The sequence below is a fragment of the Microtus oregoni genome, unplaced genomic scaffold, assembly GCF_018167655.1.
Source record: "Microtus oregoni isolate MIOR12 unplaced genomic scaffold, Mior012 000021F_ref0000039, whole genome shotgun sequence".
Lineage (NCBI taxonomy): Eukaryota > Metazoa > Chordata > Mammalia > Rodentia > Cricetidae > Microtus > Microtus oregoni.
The window spans coordinates 30261174-30287554 of NW_024543080.1; the positions used below are offsets into that span (position 1 = coordinate 30261174).

The 26381-nt window shown below is 44.7% G+C and overlaps 1 protein-coding gene across 1 annotated transcript; it reads right to left on the bottom strand.

The window, feature by feature from the left end:
- Positions 1-1953: 1953 nt before the first annotated feature.
- Pgm2 (phosphoglucomutase 2) lies at positions 1954-26115 on the bottom strand. Its single transcript, XM_041671444.1, has 14 exons — positions 25981-26115; positions 22093-22260; positions 20308-20414; positions 18194-18278; positions 15801-15884; positions 15483-15676; positions 14218-14407; positions 12946-13043; positions 11970-12150; positions 11586-11679; positions 11013-11142; positions 9374-9563; positions 4678-4811; positions 1954-2516 (listed from the first exon to the last, which is right to left on the bottom strand). Exons 1-14 carry the CDS (start codon positions 26086-26088, stop codon positions 2414-2416), a joined length of 1866 nt encoding a protein of 621 aa, XP_041527378.1. The 5' UTR covers positions 26089-26115; the 3' UTR covers positions 1954-2413.
- Between the last annotated feature and the right edge of the window lie 266 nt (positions 26116-26381).

Genomic DNA, 26381 nt, shown 5'->3' on the forward strand with positions numbered 1-26381 from the left:
ATTGTCTTGACAGGAGACATGGTGGTGTGTGGGCAGACATGATGCTGAAGAAGGAGCTGAGAGTTCTACATCTTTGTTCTCAGGCAAAAGAAGAAGACGGGGGGGGGGGGCATAGGTTGAACTTGTGAGACCTCAAAGCCCACTCCCACAGTAGCACACTTCCTCCAACAAGGCCACACCTACTCCACAAGGTCATACCTCCTAATAGTGCCATTTCCTGTGGGCAAACATTCAAACACATGAGTCTATAGGGGGCATACCTATTTGCCACAAGAAGACCACAAGGTGTGGCAATGGTTTTGTGAGCTCACGCGCACACATATGTATGTGTGTGCAGTGTGTAATGTGTGTGTACACACACAAGTCCTTGTCTCTTCAGGCCCACATTAAAGTATTTGGAGGAACAAAGACAGGTCTGGGATTTGCTTCTGAAATGGCCTACAGTAAAATAGGGAACAAGGTAACAGCAGAGGTTACAAGACTGGCCATGAACTGAGATATGCCTATTGCCTGGGAACGGATGCTATTATTTTAGTTTTTAATTCTCCATAGTATAAATATATTATGTGCATTCTTAGAGGAAGAAAAGACAGGTGGGGCTGGGACACTCAAGTCACTGATGGTTCTGGTCAGGTTCTGTGCCTAGAATAAGTGGGAGGGGAAGGGCAGTGGGGAGCTGCATGAAGAAAACTAATTCATGGCCAGGATATGCTCATTTCAGTTTGACGTCTGGTGGCAAGTCCAAGTAAGAAAGTGCTGACACCAATAACAGGACTTGGTAGAGGAATTTGGAACTCTTGAGCAACTATAGCCAGGAGCATCCAGAGGCTTTCAGAGGACAGAGAGCAGTGAAGAGTCAGAAAGGGAAACAGAGGAAGCCACTGGAGCCCTGAGCCCACAGACTAACCTCAACTTGTGGTCATGGTTGACTGTTGTTATATTAAACCCAGGAATCCATATCAGAAGCGGCTCTATGCCTCCCTCGTGCCAACAAAGAATTTCTTTTGCGGTTGTTCTTTTTCTAGGGAAGGTGGACACTGCACAGAACAGTGCACTAAAGGACAATCAGGCTTGTCCATCTCTGTAACTTTCAACGCTAACTTCCCTTTAGAAATTGCACAATGCTATGTTGAAATGGGTTCAACTGCTAGTTAGGACCTACACAGCTGGCTCTTGGGTTGGGTGCCCAACTCCATTCTGCAGCGACATTTGGCCCGATGCTAAAAAGGCTTCACTGGTCCCACATGAGAGATTGCTGGCAGCTTTGCACCTCAGATTTTATCAAGGAACAAAGGAGCAGGTGGAAAGCCCCACATTCCCTGGTTCTACGTTTCCCCCCTCTTGACCATGCCTGGATCATGTTGGGATATCTCATGCCTCTAGTTTGTTTGTTTTTATCTATGGATTGATGTGGGCAGTCATCATGCCTTGTTTCCATGGAGACGTCTGCAGCCATGATGTTTTTTCCAACATTGATTCTCACGTGCTGTGGTGGGTATGTGGTTGTCAGCTTGACCACATCTGGGAATTAACTAAAAACCCAAGCATCTGGGCACACTTGTGAGGAACGTTGAGTTAGTTGGATCATTCATGGTGGGTAGACCCACCTTCAATCCAGACCACTTGAGGTCAGAAGACCCACCCTAAATCTGGGCCACGCCTTCTCATGGCAACCTGTATAAAGGATGAGGAAGAAAGCAGGGTTTGCTCTTTGCCTGCTTGCCTTCATTCTCACTGGCAAATGCACACATCCTGCTGTGAGTCATTTTTTCACTGGAATTATAGTTTACTTCTATGAGATCCTGACATACACTAAATATCAGCAGAGCCTGGAACTTAGGAACTATATTAGTTTTCTGTCTATTTCAACTACACATACAAAGAATTACACAGAAGACATATGTGTATGCAAATTAAGGCATATTATTTACAATCTACTTTTTGAATTTTGAAAAAAAAATCTTTATTTAAAAAATTCAGATAATGCCCAGACTTAACATTTTCATAAAGATATTAGTTTGATTGGTTTGGTCATGTTTTCTTTATTCAGTTTTTGGGGCAAAAGTATAAAACCCCAGGAAGGCAGTACTGTTGAAAGATGTAACTACTTGTAATTGTCCAGATGGCTTGGCCCTCAGGAATATTGCTTTGAAAATCAAGTTCAGCATGGCGAGGTGGTACACACCTTTAATTCCAGCTCTCTGGAGGCAGAGGCAAGAGGATCTCTGTTTTCAAGGCCAGCCTGACTCACTACACAAACTGAGTTCCAGGACAGCCAGGGCTGTTAACACAGAGAAACCCTATCTTAAAAAAAAAAAAACAAAAACAAAAACAAAAAACAAAAAGAAAAAGAAAAGTTAAGCTTAATCGCTTAATTGGAGGTAAATGCGATCGTGCCCAATGCTGGGATAATTTATTCTGCCCTTGGCTGCAGGTTATACTTTTGTGGCTGGAAGAAATGTTCTTCGAGGGCACTGACTAGCTCATCTAGTTCCCTTTTCAGCTGCTCCAGGTCACTGAAAAATAGAAGGTGGGGGGAGAATTCAGATTAATGGATTATTCCAACGCCAAACAAGTACAGAGATTTGTTCTTTTTTGAGACAGTCTCACTAAGTAACTATGCATACCAGGCTGGGCCTCACACTCACAGAGACTCATCTGCTTCTGCCTTCCAAAGGCTTAGAGGCCTGCATTAGCATCTTGGTTTTGAGATGAGATCCTATTATGTATCCCAGGCTCTGTTTGAAATCCCAACAATCCTCCTACCCCATCCTCCTGAGTGCTGGGATTAAGGATTATAAGGATGAGCCACAGCTTCCAAGCAAAATTAGACATTTAAAACATATAGAAGTGTATTTTACAGATTAATTTTTAATATGCACAAGTGTATATGTAAGCTGGAGTGACATGGCGTGTGAGTCACCAAGGAAAGAATTGGGGCCCTCTGCAAGAGCGGCTCACATATTAACCACTGAGCCGTCTCTCTAGGTCCCTGCAAACTGTATTTTAAAATGCTCCCTTCGTGGACCTAGTGAGACTGAAACTAAACTTCAAGACAGTGGAATTCAGAAAAGAACGGGACTCCATGAACTGAAGTGTGGGAACGCATTTGTTGACTTTGGGCGGAAAATCCCAGGAGGCGATAGGATATGTATTCTTTTCCCTAAAGGTTTTTCAATCCAAGGTTTTCACAATAAATAAAATTACTCTTTGCTCTTCTTCTAGGAACTTTAAAGAACCACAACTTTAGTCCCAGCATCCCCAGGGATCTACACTGTCTGTATCTAACAACACAGAGGAAACATTCCTGATTCTCCTCGTGCTTCAATCCTGCTCAACTTTGACCACATCTCTGTCAAGTCCTCAGTCTTCCTGGAAGACTGCTCATGCTACTGTTTGTCCTCGGGTCACAGACGTCAAGTTGCCTTCAGAGAAAGGGCGCAGACAGAGGCCTCTTCACGGTGCAAGAAACATTAACTACAAATCTTTCTATCAAATACTATAAAAGTTGTGTTTAACAAGGAATTCAAATCTGTTCACCCCCCCATCACCTTATAAAACCTTTCTGCAAATATTTTAATGCCCCACCCCACGCAGTAAAACGCTTGTTTATACAAAGACCTACTGCATTCCCTACTTAGTGAATTAAGCAGCGAGCCCTTTCCTCTTTCCTTCATCTCCTTTGTGCCCATTCCTTTAAAACTAGCGGACTCCAGCCGAGGGGAAGAAGACAGTCACACTTCCCATCTCCCTGTGCTTGCTCTTCTGAATGCACCCTCATGATCAGGGTCAAATTTGCCCTGGCAGTCTCTTTAGTTGGGGTAGTGGTCTTTTTCTTGTTCAAATCTAACAGGGTTTCTCTGTGTAGTCCTGGCTGTCCTGGAACTAGCTCTGTAGACCAGGCTGGCCTCGAACTCACAGAGATCCGCCTGCCTCTGCCTCCCGAGTGCTGGGATTAAAGGCGTGCGCCACCACTGCCCTGCACAAAATTATCTCTTAAGTAGCAGGACCTAGACTTGAAAATCTTTTTGATTCTAACCAATTCATAGGTTAGATAATTCTATTAATAAATAAAATGCATGGCATAAAGTCTATTAATATTTAAGCTTATCTTAGTTACGTTTTTATTGCTGTTGCATGTCAGTAGGCTGATGTTTCCTTGAGCTGTGATATTATGCCCAACCTAGAACCCAATGTCCCTTTAATAAAGAGGAGCCACCTTTCAATGATTGTAACACAAGGGCAGTTTTTAAAAGCTTCCTCCCACCCCATCCCCAGTTTATAAAGGTCTGAAATGAAGCCTACTCTGAAAAGTGACATGGAAGCCTAAATAGCATAGTGCTTTACATGTTAAACAGCATTATTACTATATTACCTCTTTCTAAAAAATTTTAAATTGATTTTATTTTTTTCAAGTTTTGATTTTTAAGACAGACTTTCTCTGTGTATCCCTGGCTGTCCCGGAACTTCCTCTGTAAATCAGGATAGCCTCAAACTCAATCAGATCCACCTACCTCTGCCTTCTGAGTGCTGGGATTAAGAGTGTGCGCCACCACGACAGCTAATTTTTATTTTTTAATTTTTAAAGTAGTCTATGGTAACATAGTATTGCCACAGTTTCTGATTATGCTGAACATCTCAGGACTAAGAGGCACGGCGCCACCATCCATGTCATACCTGTTCCCAGGGGGAGCGCACAGCTCTGCATAGTACTTGATTTTGGGCTCCGTCCCGCTGGTACGCATGGTCGCCACGCCTCCATTGGCGAAGGTAAAGGTGATCATTTGGCTGCTCTTACTGGTAGGAAGAACCTAGAGATTAATTCGTACATGTCACACAGTTAGAGACAGTAACCAGCTGCTCTGACCCGGTGAATCTGTCCCAAATAAGCAAGAAAATTAATACCAGATGGATACATTGGCCACAAGGACATTCCTTAGAAAATCAGAGAATGCAATCCTAGTGGTGTATGAACATTCAGTAACTTCACAGACTGGCTTTCTATGTCCATAAATTTATTAGCAGTTATGAAAGTTTTGTTCTTATTGAAACATTATTTCAGTTGAATAATGTACTACAGAAAATTAGATCACAACTCAAGGCTGTAAATTGGAATTTTGTCAAAATAAAAGATTCATAAGGAGGTATTTTTTTCTTTTGTTTTTTATACAAAACTCTGACAGATGTATTTACAGTTGTTAACTTCAGAACATCACTAAAGTGAACAGTTTTTGTGTTTTCATAGGCATAAACACAAGGGCAAAGAGGAACAAAGACGGTGACACTTGGCGCGGAGGTCACTCAACCATGGAAGACAGGAAGCAGACAATGACTTAGAAATGGTGTGATGAAACACGTGACTGTGGGGTCCCAGTACAGAGGGTGGAGACAGAAACAGGAAAGGAGACTGTGCTCTGCACAGTCCAGCTGGGCTGATATCTGAGAGGTACCAGATATGCCAAGGGTTGGTGTGAGGCAGGAATGAAACAGAGAAACAGGGTTGAAGAGAAGCTACCAGACTCTCAAAGTTATTCCCTGCTAGCTCTTCTGTGCCTGCCAGGAATGAGTTCTCTGGCATTTGAATCAAAAAGGCTCAGAAACTAGGACCACCAGGTACCATGGAGTGTACGGTCTGAAGGGACACACTGAGTGAGATGTCCCAGACCTGCCCCTAGCCACACCTCTAGGGCCTTGACAAGTCAATTTACATCCCTTCAGAAACCATAGGGTTAGGCTCTGGACCAGCCCAATAGCTCCAAAGTGAAGGTCAGTCTTAGAATAGTTGTCTTGCTACTTAAGATCCCCAAAGCCCATTAGGTCATTTGTCATGCACACACAAAACTTACAACCAGTTAAGTATGTAAAAGATACTGAGAGACCCTTAGGGAAAGACAGTGGGTAAATAAGTCCAAAACTAATAGGAAAAACAAAAACTAAACAAAAGCCATTTTAAAAAATGTTTTAAAAAACAAAAAATGGAGGAAATCAAGGCTATATTGATGAAAAATATTTAATTTTTAAAAAGAATCTTTAGAAAGGTACAGTAAACAAAAACAATAATAGGATACCATTATGGGAAAAACTTAGAATAAGAATTGAAATTAACAGTTAACAGGAACACTAAAAGTTAAAAGCTGAGAAAATCCCTCAAAAAAGGAGTAGAGTGGGACAAGAAGAAACAAAGAAGGAAAGGTAACAGTCCAGGAGAGCCAGCATCTACCTAGGAACTCTTTAAGAAACCAGTCAACCACCACCCTTCCTTGATATACCAAGAAAACTGAGACCTAAAAAAAATGATGCCCATAGACCAAAGGACCCACTGTGACAGCTGACTTGATTAGATTGAGAAGAGACTAGGAAAGGTATAGAGTACACTCTGGGTGTGTCTTTGAGGGCATTTCCAGATAAAGTTGGATCAAAAGGACTCTGACCTAATCAATGGTTTAATGCATTGATAATGCAGTGTTTTAGTAGTGTCCTGAGAAGGCCTGGAACTGTGGAAGATGAGGACTGTAATGGTCTGTCCTGTCCCTTTAAGAGACAAGTCCTGCCCACTCCCTCCCTAGTCTGCCTAGGCAAGTGGATCTTCCTTCCTAAGAGTTCTCTCTATTCTGCCTCTCTCACAAGAGGTAACTTCTTTCCTCTCCCCAACCTTCTCTCTGATTCTCTTCCACTCTCTCTCTCTGCCTCTCTCTCCTTGTCCCCCTTCTCCCTCTCTCTTCCCTTTCATAACCCACTAAATAAATAATCCATCCTCACTCAACATAGTGTGCCTATCTCTGTCTCTCATCCACTGCAGCTCTGTGCAGCTCCCTGCCTGGGACCGGCTGGCCCTCATGGCCCACAGGCCCCTTGGGGAATGGCGTCATTTTATTTTTACCATTACAGGGACCACTTGGAGGAAGTGGGTCTTTAAAGCCCGCCTTTGAAGGTTTAACTTGGCCCTGACTCTTTGCTGTAGTTTTCCTGCATCTTGTCTGTAACAAACAAAGCGATCAGCTTCCTTCTACCGCGCCCCTCTCTGTCAGACTTCTACACTGCCACGGGCCTCAGAACGGTGGAGCCACATGACCACTGACAGAAACAGTGAGTCCCCAAACCTTTCAGCATTGAAATTGCTTCTCCTGGGTATTTTGCTGCAGTACCAAAAAGTCTGACAGATCTAAAAGTGACCACAACTCTCCCCGAACAGAGAGAAATGCTAGCCAACACACAAAGTTTACAACATTGAGTTCAGAGGACATGTTGTCATTGAGGGAACGGAATCAGTTGTGAAGAAATGATGGGTATGGTGTTAATGTCCTTTAAGCCATCACACATTGACTCCATTTTTCACTAAATAGATGAGCAGATGCTGAACGCAGTGCCTGGACACCCAGCAATAATGGAGCAATGCTTTCGAACTCTGAGTCTGTGGAAGTGTGAGAGCAAAAAGCAAAATATGTGCAGACCTAACAGTCTCCCTAAAATTACTACTGCCACCCCAGGAAGCAATTAGATGTGGTGTATGAAAATGAATACAGGAAGACGCCAGAAGGTCAGGTGTGAGGGTCTCAACCTTGGCAAACGGCATTCTGAGAATGACAGCTGCTGTCCAGAGGACAGCAGGCATGGGCGGGCATGGAAGGCTGGGGAACATGGCCAATGGACTCAGACTGAAGCCCACACAGTGGCTGAGACCTGAGAGCAGTGGAAAATGCCATGGGAGGACAAGTGACAGTGGCATAGGAATCTAGACAAAGAAAGCAATGACCAGTTATAGGAAATGGAACTTTTTATGGACAGTAGGAAGCCCTGTGAAGAATATACTGAACAGGTTTGGTAATGACTAGCCACTGTAGTCAAGGCTCAGATGTAACTCATGAGGACAGGCAGGAGCTACCGAATGTCGGAAGTGTAGGCACGGATTCTTTATCTCCATGAGAGAGACAAAAGTTCTGTGGCAAACACCAAGAGAAACAATTGAGAGGAAGGATGGTTGGTTGTCTCGGTGTGGCAATACACTATCCTACTTCACCATAATCCTTCTACCATAATCTATCTCTTATAAATATACTGTGTATCTAAGAAAATTTCAAAACAAAACAGAAAAAGGTAAAAATCAGGGAAGACATCTAATAGCTCGTCAGGCTATTCCTGCTCTCCTCCTAATCTGGGCACAGCCAGCCCTGCACTTCTGCTACCTCTGGCTCTAGAGAGATCCCAAGGCAAGCATGGGCTTTACAATGAGTAGGCCACATGCAGACAGAGAAGGCCAGATTCTCAGAAAACAAGTGGCTCTCCCAGAGTGGACCAGTATCTAGAATATTTTTATTTTTTATTTTTATTGAGCTCTACATTTTTCTCTGCTCCCCTCCCTGCCTCTCCCCTCCCCTTCAACCCTCTCCCAAGGTCCCAATGCTCCCAGTTTACTCTGGAGAGCTCGTCTTTTTCTACTTCCCATGTAGATTAGATCTATGTATGTTTCTCTTAGGATCCTCATTGTTGTCTAGGTTCTCTGGGATTGTGATTTGTAGGCTGGTTTTCTTTGTTTTATGTTTAAAAACCATCTATGAGTGAATACATGTGATAATTGTCTTTCTGGGTCTGGGTTACCTTACTCAAAATAATGTCTTCTAGCTCCATCCATTTTCCTGCAAAAATCAAGCTGTTGTTATTTTTTTCTGCTGTGTAGTACTCCATTGTGTAAATGTACCACATTTTCCTTATCCATTCTTTGGTCGAAGGGCATTGAACCTTATTAGGTGTGCAAATTCTTTGTCCTTATCTCAGGCCTACTCAATGAGAAACTCCAGAGTGGCCTTCAACACCGTTCATGACCTAGCCCAGGCTGGCCTCAGACTCAGACTTCTGATGTTCCTGTCTTGATCCGCCACGTGTAGGGATTTAAAGATGTACCGGTATGTGCCATCATACCAGCTAGTAGTCACACACTCTCCATGTGACTCAGACACTCTCTGGAGTGGCGTGTGCTGAGTGAGTTAGAGGGAAAGCTAATCCAGAGTCCAAAGTTTCATGTCACCTGGACCTTCCCCAGTTATTACTGCCCTTTTGGGTCACAATTTCCTTGAGTGTGAAAGAATGACTTTGGATGCCATTTATCACCAGATGACTTGTGAGGTTACTTGCAATTTTAGCCCATGATTTCTTTTTTCTAGGCTAGGGGTCTAACCTGGGCCTTGTGCATGCTAAGCAAGCAGTCTACCCCTGAGCTACACAGCACCAGCTCTAACTTCCCAGATAGTTTATTACAACAACACTTGAGTGCCCCAAGTTAGCTTCAGCCTGCCACGTGAATAAATGAATCTGTTCCAACTGCAGAAATGGTAAACACAAAATAAATTAGTTGATCAAAGTAAACAACATGACTTACGGCTTTTTTATCAGGCTGGCTGTCATCATAGCCCGTCGTAAGGTCCCTGACAGCAGAGATTTCAAACTTGCCACATGTTTTGGGATAATTATTCTTCCCATCATAGTTTCTCAGGTTTCCGAATAATTTTTGAATGGTGCCTTGATCGTGGCAAATAAAATATGAAGCTTTGGTAATGTGATAGCCATACCTATAAGAGAAAAAAAAAACCCACAAACTTAAGCAAAACGAGCCACAAAAATTTCTGTAGACTGTTTGCAAGATATGTACCAGCTAGCACATTCTAAAATAAGTGAAACGGGTAGCCCTAACCAACTTCAAAAGAATAATCTAACATTTAAAAAAAGGTTCAAAAATGGCAAAATGTTTCAGTGGGTAAAGGCACTTGCGGCCAAGCCTGATGACCTGAGCTGACCCGCAGACACACGTGGTAGCAGGAGAGAAACTGTTGCTCTCAGTGGTCCTCTGACCTTCATGTGTGTTTGGTAGCATGTGTGCACCCACTCACATACATATACACAAAAGAAATAATTGTTTAAAAAAAAGTAAAAGAAAAGGGGCTGGAGACAGCTCAGTGATTAAGAACATCAGCTGCTCCCCCAAAGGACCCGGGTTCAGTTCTCGGCACCCTCATGGCAGTTCCTACCCATCCGCAATATCAATCCTCAGGGGACCCGATGACCTTTTTCTGGCCTCTGTGGGCACCAGGCACATACATAAAACAGTCAAAACAGCCACATACATAAAACAGAAGTGAATAAACTTAAAAGGAAAATGACAAAGAGGTCCAGGGTAGGAGAGATAGCTCAGTTCATGACGCTAACTCAGTCCCAAGCATGAAGACCTGAGCAATTCCCAGAATCCTAATAAAATAAAGATGGGCATGGAGGTGCATGCTTGTGGTCCTGGCACTCGGGAGACAGAGACAGGCAGAGACAGATCCCGGGGACCTGATGGCCAGCCAGCCACGCCTGCTTATCAAACTCCAGGCTAAGGCAGAACAGTATCAATCAGCTGGTCACGGCCGAGGAATGAAAAGCCGAGATTGTTCCCTGAATGACAGGCACACATAGTGAAACTATGAATCAGTACTCTACTGCAGACCAGTCTGCTTAGGTAAGTTTCGGCTTTATTATGGAACACAGCCGTGCTGCACGGGTTACTGTTTGTACCGCCCGAGCAGCTTCTGTGCCACACAGGAGCACTCAGTCCTGGCTACAATATCGATGCCTTTAATCTTTTTATGACGCTGACTACTTAAAGTCACACTCTTCAATAAAGCCATTCGTGCAATGTTCTCACGAGCTAGAACTCACACAACTACAAACGGCCATTACTAATTAGTGGTGACCCATTAAACGGAAGAGGTGACCTTGATTTTCATAAGAGACAGAACACGTCACCAGATTTAGAGCACTTGAAATACAACCATCATTCCTTCAACAGTCCACAGACCAGTGGTTCTCACCTGTGGGTCATGACTCCTTTGGGGGTCGCCTACGAGATATCCTGCATATCAGATATTTACATTATGATCCAAAACAGTAGCCAAATTACAGTTATGAAGTAGCAATGAAATGATTTTACGATGGGGGTGACAGCGTTGGGAAGGTTGGGAACCACCACCATAGACACTTACTCTAAGTAGATGGCCTTGAGCTGCTGAGACAAAGACACATTCTTGGTTGCTAGAAAGCTTGCCAGCTCTGCACTTAGGACAGCTGCACTGACACCATCCTTGTCCAGAACAAAGGGACAGCACATATATCCTGCAGACAAAGCGGTAGACACACAGCTCTGGAGTGGATTCTCTGACAGCACCAGAACAGGCTGCGTTGAGGGCAAGCCTGCTGGCTATTCCATGTAAGGGGCTAGTCTGGCACACACATGTGTTCTTCATTTAGGTGTTGGAGAATCTAGATATGAACGCTATCGCGTCTGCTTTACACACAGAAGGTCCTGGGTTTGAGCCCCCAGCGGACCAGAGCGTGATCAGCTCACACTGGACTAAGAGTGGTGATGTATGCTAGCACTTCAGAGACAGAGGCAGTAGGTCAGGAGTTCAAGGGTATCCTCGGCTACAGAGTTTGAGGCTAGCCTGGGTTACATAAGATCCTGTCTCAAAAACCAAACAGAAGCAAGACAATTTAGCCCAGTGTCTTGAACGCAGCGGTCTTGAGCAATCTGTGTGAACCTCATTATTACTTCTTACCGATAGCTTCTTCGAATGCAAACAGGACCGTCTTCCCCTGGTCTATTAGCTGTTTGGCTCTGTTTCCCATCCACTTGAAGCCAGTCAATGTTTCCTAAAGGGATAACCCAAAAGAAAAAAAAAATGTTTGGTGCTGGGGATGCAGCTCAATTGGCAGAGTGCTGGCCCCAGTTCCACAGACACTGGGAGTCACGGTGCATGCCTATAATCCTAGCAATGGGCAGGTGGAGGCAGGGGGATCAGAGGTTCAAGGTCATCCTTGGTTATATATGAAGTTTAAAGCCAGTCTGGGCTATATGAAACCCTGTCTCAAAATATAAAAGAAAAAATGAAAAGAAAGGAAAAGCATTGTTTTAGGAAACATGGAAGTCAAAGTCACCTTACCTCGAAATGAAAGCCCTCCTTCAAGGCAATGGCCCGCAAGATCTTGGAAGAGACAGTGCTGGACAACATGTATGTGTCTTTAAGGGTGCTTCGATCTGGGTTCTTTTCTCTCCAAGACGTGAAGAGCCACCATCCCAGCAGGGCCCCCAACTCATTGCCAGAGAACACTCTCCACTCACCACTGCAAGGAAACAGGGCCTATGTTTTAGCAACCTCCAGGGAGGCCCAGAAGTCCCTGGAGCTAGGCAAACGAAGCTCGGAATACTTTCTGTACACCTTGTTCCGGTCTTTAAATTACTGGGCTGAAATGGACCTGCCCCATCGCAAACACCTAGCAGCTTCCATGGTATTAGCCAAGGATGGTTGGATTTCCATCTTTGACAAAGTCTATAGTTTGAACATCTGTCTGTTCCCCCTAAACTCAAAACTGCCTTGAAGGTCCAGTGCCTTATCAGATTCACTGGCAGAAAGTGAACTGCAAAACTAGCATCCTAAAAAGGACCTTGCCTTATCAGGCATGGAGACCTTCACATACTAAATTCAATTCCAACATGAGGAATTTCAGTTCCCAGTGCACTGGATTGCTTTGCTCTATGTCGTGATCCCCTGCCCATAGGCTCAGCAAACCGTCCTGCTAGAGGAATCCACCAGAGGTTTTGTGGTAGAAACAAATATAATTACCTGGAAAACTCAACCTTCCCAGAAACATATTATTATTGGGTCTCTGTTTATTTTTCTGGTTTATTTTTGTTGTTATTGTTGTTGTTGTTTTCTTTTGTTTTTTTCCTGAGACGGGGTTTCACTGGAGCTTTGGAGCCTGTCCTGGAACTAGCTCTTGTAGACCAGGCTGGCCTGGAACTTACAGAGATCCGCCTGCCTCTGCCCCCCGCCACCAGTACTGGGATTAAAGTTGTGTTCCACCACCGCCAGGCCTCTATGTATTTTTCATGACACACATAAACAAAGGTAATTTCACCTGTCTTGCTTTTCTGCCACAGCAAGTCTGTCGGCATCTGGGTCATTGGCTAAGATAATTTTGGCCTTGATTTTGTCAGCCAAGGCGAAAGATAAAGTCTGAAAACAAGTGCAGAAAATAAAAATTACTTAAGGAACACAGAACACACCTTAGTCTTTATGTGCATGGTCTCATGAGCTATAAAGGGCTTGCCCCAAAATTAGGGCTGCAGGATTTTGTTGTTGTTGTTTTTTTCTTTTCTGTTTTTTTGTTTTCTGCTTTTTTTTTTCTTTCCTGGATCTGGTTTTGCTTAGTCAGATTTTATTTTATCTTCTTAAGTTGGAGATCCGATGATGAGAGTTCCAATGTACAGCCCATTCCTGCCCTGTGACCGCACAGAACTGTGGCAGCCTTGTGATTGGACTGGAATTTGTAGGCACTGTGTGTGTGTCTGGTCACACAAAGCAGACCAAACCAACTCTCTCAGTATCATCTAACCTTTCAGAATGGTGTGTGAACCATACTGTAAATAATGTTCTCTAACAATAAATACTAAAATTAAAAATCCCATCTCTGTTCTATTACTATGCATTCTTGGCAATAAAGAAACTATCAATTAAAATTTAATTTAATTTGAGCTGGAAAGATGGCTCTGCAATTAAGAGCACTGGCTGCTCTTCCAGAGGTCCCAGGTTCAAATCCCAGCATCCACACGGCAGCTGACAACCGTCAGTAACCCCAGCTCCTCAGGGATCCAACACCCTCATACAGACATAAAGTAGTAAAACACCAATTTACATAAAATACAAACAAATATTTCTTTAAAATTTAGAGAATACTTTAGATTTTAGCTCTATGTCCTCTTGTAAGATGTCAAGTTTGAAAATTCCTTTAAGAAATTAATGTCGGGGAGGAGGTAGAAATTTTTAATTAAAAAAAAAAGAAATTAATGTCCATCTGATAAACATATTTCCAGAGATATACCTCATTTTTCAGCACATTAAAAACTCACAAAAACATAATGGATTTGATAACAATGTTTTAGAACAATGGGTCTCAACCTTCCTTACCCGTGGCCCTTGAATACAGTATTCATGCTATCGTGACCCCCAATTATAAGATTATTTCCATTGCTACTTCATAACTGTAAGTTTGCTACTGATATGAATCATAATGCAAATATCTGTGTTCTGAAGTTCTTAGGCCCCTGTGAAAAGGGTCACGACCCATAGGTTGAGAACCACTGGCTTAGGGTATAAAAGGTAGAGCCATTATTTAATAAAAGTAGGTTACCAAGACACCTTTACCCTCCTCAGGATTTGGGTATTTGACAGTTGGAAACTCAGGATCCGGATCTTTCTGCTGGGGGACAGCTTCAGGAGGAGCGAGGTCAAAGGCCTTGAACGCCAGCTGCACAAACTCATGACCCACGCCATGGACAGAGGTGTGCACAAACTTCACTTTGCTCTCCTTGTTCACACTCCTGGAGTAGGACAAAATGGAAATGACAAGGGATATAAGCAAGGCTCTCTAGGGGAGGGCTGGGCGCCTTAGTAAGATGGAATCTTTCACATATGCTGATGGCACAGCTGTAATCTTTCAGAGCGACCTAAGCTATGTCCTCTGTACAGAATGAAAAAGGACCAATGACTTGAAAGATTCAATATCACAAAATGCAAATGCAAAAGTTCAAATGGCAGAATTTTTCCCTTATAAAATCTGGGTATAGAGTCTTTTAAAGCGTAAATAAAACCCAGAAACCAAAAATTAACAGACAACCAAGTATTAATAAGATTGTTAAGGTTTCAATAAAAAGTTTCAAAAGTAACAAGAGGAAAGTAGATACTAGAAATAAACAAGACCTTTTTTCTAAATAAATAAAGAAGACAATAGACAAACAAATACGTAGAAAAGACAAATATACATCAAATAAACATGAAAAAGGTTTTCATATTTAAGGGATGTAAGTGAAAAGGAGATATTGCTCTCATCTAACAAATGGGGGGTTATGATAAATTGATAAGGCTGAGCACTGGGTCAAACATGGGTCTTATGTTATTACCACAGGCTGTAGGTGTGGGTGCCAACTGCTCTTGTTCTTGAAGGGCAATTTGCTTATCAACTTCAACTTTGAAAATGCATATGCATCTATTAAACATACACACACACACACACACACACACACACACACACACGCACGCACGCTTGTATCCATACAAGCATATATAGACACTGGCACAAATATGTAAGTTTACAGAATTTCAAATTGTGGCCCATGGGCTCGCCACCCCCTTTTGTAAATAAAGCCACCTTAGATTGGCTTCTTTGACTGGTCACCTAGGCTGTTTGCATACTAGAATAGCAATCTGAGGAGCGAAGACAGGCTGCATGCAGCTGGCAAGGTCATGAGGATTGTTATCAGTTCCTTTAAGAAAAGGGGCCTGCTGGCCCTTGCATATATAGCTACAGCATATGCACCAAGAAGGGGAACAAAACTAAAACCAAACATAGAATCCGGCTGAAACACATTAGCTCAGGTGAACTCGCGGTCTAGTTACCTGTGAAAACAGTATTTTTTAAGGTCTTCAAAGTAGTCATTACTGATGGAAGTGCTGGGGTTGTGAAGCAGGGGGCTGCTGTCAATCAAAGAGTCGTCCCAGGCCTGTGGCCAGGGCTCTAGGTTTTCTTCAATAGCTTGAGAAATGCCTCGATCGTGTGGAGAGATGATCTGGGCTCCATTGTCCCAGTAGACCTAGAGGAGCCAGGAATGCATTTAGCAGGTGCAGGGCGCAGAGCACCCACTTCCAAACAGCAAAAAGGGTGGGGGTGCCTTATAAGAGCACCGTGTGAAGAGAGAGCGGAGGGGCAGGGGGTACCTTATAGCCGTTGTCCTGCTTCGGATTGTGTGAGGCAGTGATCATGATCCCGGCACAGAGCTTCAGATGTGACACTGTGTAGGGCTGGACAGGGCAGGAGACAGTGCTCAGCAAAGATTAGAGAGAAGGGAAATGCCTAGTATACAGGGTTTGGGCCCACTCATCCCCCTTTATTACCCTGATATCATTACACACCACTCAGCATCCTGTGTGCCATCAAGTAACACGTGGTGTCCCCCTCACCTGTGGCTTTGCTCTGTTCTGTCTCAGTCACTCGAGGTCCAGGAAGAGCCTTAACTCTTTTAGCAGGGCCCACACCCACATAACCTCATGCCAGGATACTGCTACAACCGTTCTATTTTATTATCAGTTACTGCTGTTCGTCCTTTATACCCTTAACCCATAAATTAAACATTCATTGGAATGAACTGCAGGCTTCAAGCTGCATAAATCTTTATATTATCTGCGGCTTCCACTACCATGGACTACTCTGCCTGAGGCTAAGAGGAGACTACTAAAGTCTCATAATTATAACTGGCTGCCCAAAGTTCCAGAATGTTCATAATGTTCATTCTCACAAAACAGGGAACTATTTCCCAGGTCCCCTCCTTCTGTCTTCTTCTTAGAGTTAGAAAACTCTCTGAAGACAAAGATGGGCCACGCCTCCACTCTGCATTCACTCAAAGCTTTTGCTCAGGAAGGAAGCTGAAGCACTGTCTACTCTCTGTACCCATTCCCCTTCCCTCCCTTTTTTTACTCACTAAGGAAAAAGCTGAGACAATGGAGTGTGTACACAGATTCTTCATCTCTCACTCCAGGGTTAACATCTAGCCCTGACATTTCAACTCAGTTCCCACCCTTACAAGACAACGTGCCAAAATGGCGGAAAGGTCTTGGCTCATTCTATGCTTGGGTACCAATGAGATTTCTACATAGGAAACCTGAGATTTGAACCACCCGATCCTCTCTATCTTCTGCCATAACTTTCTTCTTGGAGTTACGTTACACTCCTTGGGGGTTTGACCTGATACAGAGAAACGGCAGAATGAGTGAGGAGGTGTGGTGACTTATGTCTGAAATTCCAGCATCTAGAAGAATCACTGTACATTCAAAGTCAGCCTAGCCTACATTCGGGGTTAATCAGAGCTACATAGCATGACCCTGTTTCAAAGAAAGTGCTAAAATCACTCTATGATTCGCGAGACAGTCATTCAATTCTCTTACAGTATGCTAGCTTCTGACACTTAGATTGTATAGAATACAATATTTCTCTCTCCGCCCAGCCATATTGCTCCTGTTTCAACCTCCATGGTGCTGGAATTAAAGGCATGTTATCCCAAGTGCTGGGATCACCTCTGTGTGAGCTCTGTTTCTCTTTTAGACAGATTTAATTTTGTGTAGCCCAGGGTGGCCTTGAACTAACAGAGATCTGTCTACCTCTGTCTCCCAAGTCCTGGGCTTAAAGATGTGTGCCATCACTGCCTGGCCTATATGGCTGACTAGTATCTTCTGGTCTTCAGACAAGCTTTATTTATTAAAACACAAATAATATAAACCAACTTGCTCAAAGACACAGTAATATAATGTTTGAGAAAAGTAGACTCAGATTTAGACCCAAGAGATTCCCTAATTGTGATAATTGCAGTGAAGAACTACCTCTAGTTAAAAAAAAAAAAAATGAGCATTTTGCTAATTTGCCAAAAGATCCATTGAATTTGTGGTGGTTTGAAAGAAAACGGCCATTGAAGGGAGAGGCACTATTAGGAGGTGTGGCCTTATTGGATTTTGTTAGAGGAAGTGTGGGGGTTTTTTAAGGTCTCATATATGCTCAAGCCACGCCCAGTATCTCAGTTCACTTCCTGTTGCTCATCAGTCAAGATGCAAGAACAGCTCTTTTTCTAGCATTATGTCTGCCTGAATGCTGCCTTGCTTCGCACCATGACAATAAACTAAACCTCTGAACTGTAAGCAAGCCACCACAATTAAATGTTTCCCTAACCCTAACATTTAACTAACCCTGAGTTGCCGTGGTCATAGTGTCTCTTCACAGCAATAGAAATCAGAACTCAGACAAAAGTTTAACAAAATAAAATGGTATCTTGCCTTTCCTTTGGTGCCGGAGTTCGAACCCAGGCCCCTGCCTGTGCTACCACTGAGCTCTAGCCGCAACCCTTATTAGACTTTGAAGAAAACCAATTCGGAATGAAAAGTTGCACACCAGACGCAGATTATGAGGATGTGGGTGAAACTGCCGTAGAGAGAGAGGAGTTGGCCCAGCATGCATCAGGGAATTGTCTGTCACCAAAACAGCCAAAGCCCAGGAGCACCAAGGCCCATAAAATTTAGCAGTCTCACCCTGGGTCCCGTGACAAGAAGCTGGAAGGGTTACTTACTACAAATGGAGTGGGGGTTATATCAGAGAAGAGATGCACAGGGACCCCCTGGCTGATAAATGCAGTCGCAGCCAGTCGGGCAAACCTAGGAATGAAGAAACAGGAGAGTCGGGGTCAGGACTGCGGGCGGTAGGGAAGAACAAGACACAAGCATGCTGGGCTGGAGGCCCGGGCTGCACTTGCGCATGCGTGCGAGGCAAGCACTCTAAGAGAGCTGTAGCCTTGGCCCCTGCCACCGCGCCCTAAGATTGCACACGGTAGGGAGAGAAGGAAGATGTTTTTCTAATGTGTACATTGGTACCCAAAGCTGAGGGCTGCTGGGGTCCTCTCATGCCACCTTCTGTTTAGGATGAAGGCCTCACAGGTCACCTTGTCACATGTCCAAGGCCACTGAGCACGTACCCAGGCCTGCATTAAAGTCTGCCAACACTATCTATCTCGGCCTAGCTCAGTGGTTCTCGCTCGGGCTCATCTGTTCCTCACAAGGTTTCTGATGTAGAGGCACGGCCAGTAATTATGCTTGGGAGAGGGCATGTGCTATCAACAGTTAATAGAAATTAATGGGTAGCGGCCAGAAGTGCCACGAAACACCTTGCAATGCACGGGACAGGCCCCACAACAAAGAATGGTCCAGGCGCTGTGACACCAAGCCTGGGGGTGGGGGATGGGGTGACTGTAATCCTGCAGCTCTAGGAGATGGAGACAAAGGAATCACAAATTCAGTACCAGTAAGAGCTGTATGGTGAGATCTAGTCTCCAAATTGAAAAGATTAAAAAAAAAGTGCATGAGAAATTGTACACAGGTTTTTACCAAACCATATGCCGTGTTGTGTAGGTGATTTGTGAACCTTTGGGTTTTGGAATTGAGCTTGTCTTAGAACCAGCCTTAGTGGATATTGAGGGCCAATTTTAAATGCTTTCTATGGCATTTGGGGGATTCGAATCCTAAATACCCAATCAACATTGAAAAACCTGCCGCCATTACTGTCTCACTATCTTGGCCATCATCTGCCCACAGCAAACAGGAGTCCCTTTGGGCTGGGACCATCACAAAGCTTCAGCCTGAGAAGGGTGTGTGTTCAAGAAACGAAGAGGCCTTGAAGCTTTTGAACAGGAGGGAAGAAATTACATGGGAGCAAGTCAGAGACAATTTAGACAGTTTCTTTCCTTTGGGTAAATATTACCCTTTAAACACCCAAATAACTTCATTTTCTTAACTTAAATAGAAAAAGCAAAAATTTTAAAGCTACTAGCAGATCTGACCCCATCATTTTTGGTTTTTTGAGACAAGGTTCTCTCTCTATGTAGCCCTGGCTGTCTTAGAACTTGCTATGCAGACCAAGCTGGTCTTGAACTCACCGAAATCCTCTCGCCTCTGTCTCCTGAGTGCTGTGGTTAAAGGCCCAGCCTAAACCATCTTTTTTAATAGTTAAGCAATTATTATGGGTTTAAAGTCAAGTTATTTAAAAAGAAAAATCAAAGGGTTGGAGAGATGGTACAGTGGTTAAGAATCTATACTTTTTTGTGTTGTTGTTTTGTTTTTGAGACAGGCTTTCTCTGTGTAACAGCCCTAGCTAGCCTTGGATCTAGCTCTGTAGACCAGTTTAGCTTTAAACTCAGAGATCCATCTGTCTTCGCCTCTGAGTGCTGGGATTAAAGGCGTGCACCACCATGTCCAGCTCTCCCTGTCTTACAGAGGTTTGTAAATGCCTGTAACTCCAGCTCCAGGGATCTAATGTGAGTGCTGGGATTAATGGCGTGCACCACCATGTCCAGCTCTCCCTACTGTCTTACAGAGGCTTGTAAATGCCTGTAACTCCAGCTCCAGGGATCTAATGTCCCTCTGAGTGCTGGGATTAATGGCATGCACCACCATGTCCAGCTATTCCCTACTGTCTTACAGAGCCTTGTAAATGCCTGGAACTCCAGCTCCCTGGCCTCTGTGAGCACCCGCACCCACATGCATACACATATCCACATCATTAAAAAACAGTTTTTAAAAAGTCAAATTATTAAAATGGTGATTAAAAAGTATAAAAGAAAATATTAAAAAAAATCCTTTTCCGAAAAATGTCTCTGGCTCCATCCCCAAAGTGCTGCAAAAACCTAAATACCTTTTGCTGCTGCCTCCACTGGCTGGGTGAGCTCTGGCATCGAAGCTGATCACCACGCCCCTCTGCTTCAGGTCACTGAACTGCTTTTCCAGGTACCTGCAAAATCCCTGAAAATAGCCCAGGGATTAAAAGCACATATTTCATACATATGATAAAAAAATCATTCCAAAATTATATTTTTAGCACATCATTCATATGTTGGGGGGAGCAGTGCTTACGCAAACTGATCAGTAAGATGAAAAGGTTATTTTTTCTTCTGTCTAAGTCAGATGCTGTGCCGAGCAGCTAGAATCAACTATCTCCAGGTTCAGACCAGCTTACTCAGAATCTCCATCGTCTCGTTGGAAACATGGAGATGAGCAAGAGCAAGGTTAGTGTCAGACCTAAAGAGCCCCAGAACATGGCTTACGCCCAGCTCTGGTGAGAGGTGGCTCAGTGTCAGGTATTAAGTCTATACTCTGAGGCCAGAAAATGGACTTGCACCCCACTGTGCCCCTACCGAGGAAGAGATACATTCCTCAGCCTTTCGATGCCTCAGTTTCCACCTCTATAAATAGTAACAGCAATAATATGCACCATATAGGACCTTTGTATGACTTAAATAAACTAAAAACTTGCGAAGTGGGGCTCGTTAGTTATGCGCTTGCCTTGTAAACCTGAGCACGTGAGTTCAATTCCCAGAGGCCAAGTTTAACAAAAGAAGACATTAGACATGGTGGGACATGCCTGCAAATCCAGGACTGACTGGGGAGGCAGAGGTAGCTCCTAGATCCCGGGGCTCCCTGGCCTTCCAGTCTAGCCTCCTTGGAGAGTTCTAGGCCAGTTAGAGATTATCTCAAAAGAAAAGGTGGATAGTGCCTGAGAAATGACACCCAAGGTTATCTTTTTGTCCCCCCCCCACACACACACAGTCTAGCATACACTGCATGCTATGGATAATACTATAAGCATTTTGCTTAGCGCGTTACTTGAATCATCATTTCCTCCAAAGAGCTTACTCCTTGCTTCCTCTACAGCGCCAGCCTAGAGTTAGCAGGCATTTCAGACATTCTCTGCTCTGTGATGTAAGTTTGAGCGGTGGTTTTCAACATGTGGCGTGAGACCATGGGAAAACACATATTTTGAATGGTCCTAGGAACTCCCAACCATATGTTTATTTTCATTGCTACTTCATAACTGTAACTTTGCTACTGAGGAGTGTTGCAGTTCCTAAGACAATTAGAAATATGTGTTTTCTGATGGTCAGGACCCACGGATTGAAAACCCATTGAGTTGGAGAAACCCAATATGTTTTATATGATTTTGCCAATTAACTGATGAAAATCTGTTGGTCTGCTTGTTTCTAACACCAAATATTCCAGCTCTAAAGGAGGCCCTGGAATCAGTTTGCAGGGCATAACTGGCCACACAAATCAAACCCACCCAGTTTGGGGCTATCACTACCTGCCCCAAGCTGATAGAACATCTCACTCCTGTGATGCTGACCTTCATTGTTGACAGAATGTGGCAGAAATAAGCCACAAGGGAATCTGTGTTAGTCATATCAATTGACCCTCCCTGACAATCAGCAGGTGTTCAATAAACATGTTGCACAGCTGGCTGGGCAGACAGAAGGTGGATAGAAAGCTGCTGAATTTTTAAACAAGGACTGCACAAGCCTCATTTCAGAGATTAAATAGTGGGAACTTTCTCAACTTTGTCAGATCCAAAAACATAACCATAATTAAAACAAATTAAACCTATCAGGTGCATGAGGAGATACCAGCAATGACAAAATCATGGTACCTGTGTGGTCTGGATGATGGTCAAGTCATTCATTCGAGAAATCCCTGCTCCCATAGGAGCCCGAAGGCCAGCTGTCCCAAACTCCATCCGGGCGCCAAAGCATTTCTGTAGCTCATCTTTATTACCCTCAGCGATGAGCTGTTTCACTGACTCCAAAGTCAAGGGATTCTGAAAGACAAACATGGATGTATTAGGCACAGCTTGGTTAAAAGAAGGACAGAAAACCTGCAAAGTCGCTGGGCGGTGGTGGCGCACGCCTTTAATCCCAGCACTTGCGAGGCAGAGGCAGGCGGATCTCTGTGAGTTCGAGACCAGCCTGGTCTACAAGAGCTAGTTCCAGGACAGACTCCAAAACCACAGAGAAACCCTGTCTTGAAAAAAAAAAAAAAAATTAAAAAAATAAAAAAACCCTGCAAAGTCGGCCACCCCCCTCAACACACACGCGCACACACACATACACTCATACAGGTAATTCTAACCTCTAGGCAAAACCTGAATGTATACAGGCTTTTGCGTTTTCTGATGTTTTGATAGTATGATTTATTATTTTCTTTCCTACTTTGGTAAGCAGTTTTAGAGAAAACGAACAAGGTGCTGTTTTAGAATAGACATTTAGAGCCGGATGATGGTGGTGCATGTCTTTAATCCCAGCACTCGGGAGGCAGAGCTCTGTGAGTTTGAGGCCAGGCTGGTCAATAAAAGCTAGTTCCAGTACAGGTTCCAAAGCTACAGAGAAACCCTGTCTCAAAAAACAAAAAATTAGTAGGGAGACCCCAGACCCATCACTTACAAACCCGTGCTTGTGAAGGCTATGGAGTTTCTTGAGTACTTAGTGTCCCCATCTGTAAAAGGGGAACCAGCTAGAAGCTCTCTTGCACAATTTGCAACGTCAGTCAATTTAACTAAACCCTTACTTTTGTGGGGTTTTATAGTTATTTTTTAGTTGTTGTTTTTTTTTATAAAGTATTTCCTTTGTATTTAGTCAAGTTTCAATGACTATTCAGGCCAATAAGAGTCGATGACTTTTAGTAGTATTTTATACTACAGAGATTGAGTGGCTTGCTTAACTGCACGATAAACATCAGGCCAGTGCCTATTCTATTACATTAATTGCACATAGACAGCAATATGAACCATTTAAATCCACCATACATGGCCTTGCTTTCTTTGCGTAAGAACTGCAGGAGATGTTAAGATTGGAGAGCTAGACATGAACTTCTAAATTGAAAGCTAAGGACTACCGGAGTAAGCAGTCCTGGCTTCCAGGTGTCAGCCACCCAGTGAACACTGGACAAGATAAGGCCTCAGGATTAAACTTTGAGATTGGTTGCAATAAAACCTTGGCTTCCTGGAGTCAAGCCTATGCTTCCAAATTGTTCCGGATTCAACAGGAACCTGGGCCAACCTTTTGATTAAAAACAGTAGATCCCAATCACAGAGAACAATCTTACCCATTAAACTGCCTGGTGCCCCCAAGGAAAAGCTCAGAGCTGGTAAACAAAAGGAGCTCAACAAACACAGGTTGAGTGGACTAGAAAACACAGGCTTCCTGGCCACACCCAATATCCGGGGCTTCCCCTGTAGATTTCAAAAGTCCTAATTGACCTTGGCTATCTAGAAAAGACTCAGCAGCCCGAGAGAACAAATCAGGGAGATACTGCAAAGTGGAGAGGGCAGCAGAAATAAGGTCACACCTGGGAGTGATGGAAACTGGCAAGGGAGGGAAGCACACGGCAGGGGACACGGTGTCGGGTGCCTTGGCACCTTGGCACTGTGGGTGGGTCAGCAGCTTCAGCACTTTCGGTTGGTGGGTGTGTCTCTGAAAAAATGAATGGGACCTTCCCAGAGAGTCACCTGTCTCCAGTTATAGAAACGGAGAGGGACTAAAGTCAGCTATGTCAGTGAAGTGCGTGCAAGACACTAAGACCCAAGCTCACAGCCCCAGCATGCACCAACAAGCCTAGCTCAGCAGAGTTCATCTGTAAGACTAATGCTACAGGCAATGGATGCGCAGAGTGGGCTGCTCAGTCAGTTAAGCCAAAGTGGGGAGTGGCTGAGGAATCTACTTGATGCCGACCTCTAACCTCTGTATGAATATGCACACATACACACAGACACATTTATACACCACACACACACGTGCACACACACCCTCTGACTGGGAAAAGAACATTGAAACATCTCCAAAGGAGAAAAGGACAGTTTCCCTCCAGTTCTACCCATGGAGGTACCAATCCTAGACAGATCCCATATTCTGGAGTAACTACATTTTCTGGTTTTCTTTTATGGAGGTTGATGACTAAGTCTGAGTCTCAACTTGTTGAGATTAAGAAGGCCGAGGAAAACAATGCTGCTCGCTTCTGGGGTGTCTGTGAAGTAGCTTCCAAAGGTAACTAGACCCTGGGCTCTGACAGAATCAGAAGGTCACTCCTTTGATGGGTTAAAAATATGGTGGAACTATGGGGAGGTGACAGAAGGTAAAAACTGGGGGCCAGTTGGAGGATAGAGGTTACTGGGGCTTGTTGCTAGGCAATATATTTTGCTGGGGCCTCCTCCTGCATCCTCTCTACTTCCCAGGCACCATGACATGAGCTGCACTGTTCACCATAGCCCCGTACAGAACAGTACTTCTTTTAACCCCGGCGCTAGGAGAATCTGTACAAATCAAGCTACTAAGTTATCACACAAGTCAAGTTACTAAGTTATCAGATATGGAAACAGTTTCCTTCCCTTAAGCATCTCGAGGTTAACTTTCCAGGAAAAGAGAAAAAGAAAAACTCCCTCAAGGAGTTGGCATTGGCACCCAGGAAATAGGATGGGCGGACACAGGTGTGAGTGGGGGGGAATGGCCTCTCTGAGACTCACACCCTCTGCCAGTCAACAAATGCTTCAGGGACCTACTATGTGCAGGTACAGTAGACACGGGAGGTAGCAGGAACACACAGCACAAGCTACATATTTTTCAGGGGCCCGTGGAAAATTAAAAAGAAAGGCTCCATGTTTAACAACAGAGAATCTGAAAGCAGAGCTTTTAACTACGATTTAGGCCCTACCCCCCGGGCATTGGTTCCGTCTACCTGAGTGGGTCTCACCTCCTGAAGTCAACCCTGGATGGACACCAACAGACATGAAACGAACAAACCTGTAAGGGGTTGCTGGTTTTGTTTCTTCCAATCCCAGTAAGAGCCAGGAAGGAAAAGACCGGGCTGTTTAGAGAAAGTGTACGAGAGAAATAAGTTGCACTTCAGAGACGAGGAAGACCTCGTTTAAGTTCACACAGGAATAACAACAAAAGAAACAAGGTCCACTGAACACAGGAAAGAAGAATATTATGGGGAAATACGAAAGCACAGGTCGGAAAGAACTTGTAGAGGGCAGAGGAAGTGATGTCCAGAGCTGGCCACCTAACTGTTTCAGCCATAAGACAGTTTGCAGCAGAAAGGTGCAGCTGGGACAAAGTGTAACCTGTGTCACCTTCCCAGGGAAGTGAATGTCCTCTAGGAAACTCCGATCACCCCAGGCCACCAGAGACCCGTTAGCAAGCACGCGGTCGGGAAGGGTGCTCTAGACGGTGGAGGGGTCCGGGTCCCGGGAAAGCTAGACCGAGCGGATTCTGGACGGATGAGGATGCGCAGCCCGTCACAGAACCCCAGAAACCCTTTCATGCCCGGACTACCCCGGCCCCAGTCCCGCTATGTTCACCCCGCCCCAGTTCGCTCCTCTATCCGGTTTAGCAGCCAAGCGGGCCACACAACTGCCTCCGTCCCGCAACAGCCTTTTCCGAAAAGACTCGGTGCCGCGGGGCAGAGGAGGAAGGAAGCTGGGCCCTGCGCCCCTCGGGTCAAACCGCCGCGTCCGGGAACCCAGGAGCCCGCGATCGGCCCTTACCCGGTCCCAGCGCAGCCACTGCGCGGTCTCCTGGTCCATTCGCGGGTCCATGCCCGAGTCACTGACTCCCGGAGCTGGTGTTGGTGTCGCCGCTGCCGCCGCCGCCATCCAGCCGCAGCCACAACCGGGTGTAGGAGGCTGGGTCACCCTTCCGGCAGGGCGGGGAGAGGGCGGAGACAGAGGCGGAGACAGAGGAATTGCTGGAAGTGGACGTGCAGCTCTGCCCGGCTCCCGGAGGCTTGTCCTTACGGGTGCACCTCCAGGAGGGCCAGGCTGCGAGGACGTCTCGTAGCAAGCATAGCAGGAGGCCACCTTACGCTATTCTCCTAGGTATACCAAGGACCCTCCAGCATGCATCACGTGTGCATCGGTGCCCATCGTGGCTGGGATGCTGGGCTGCT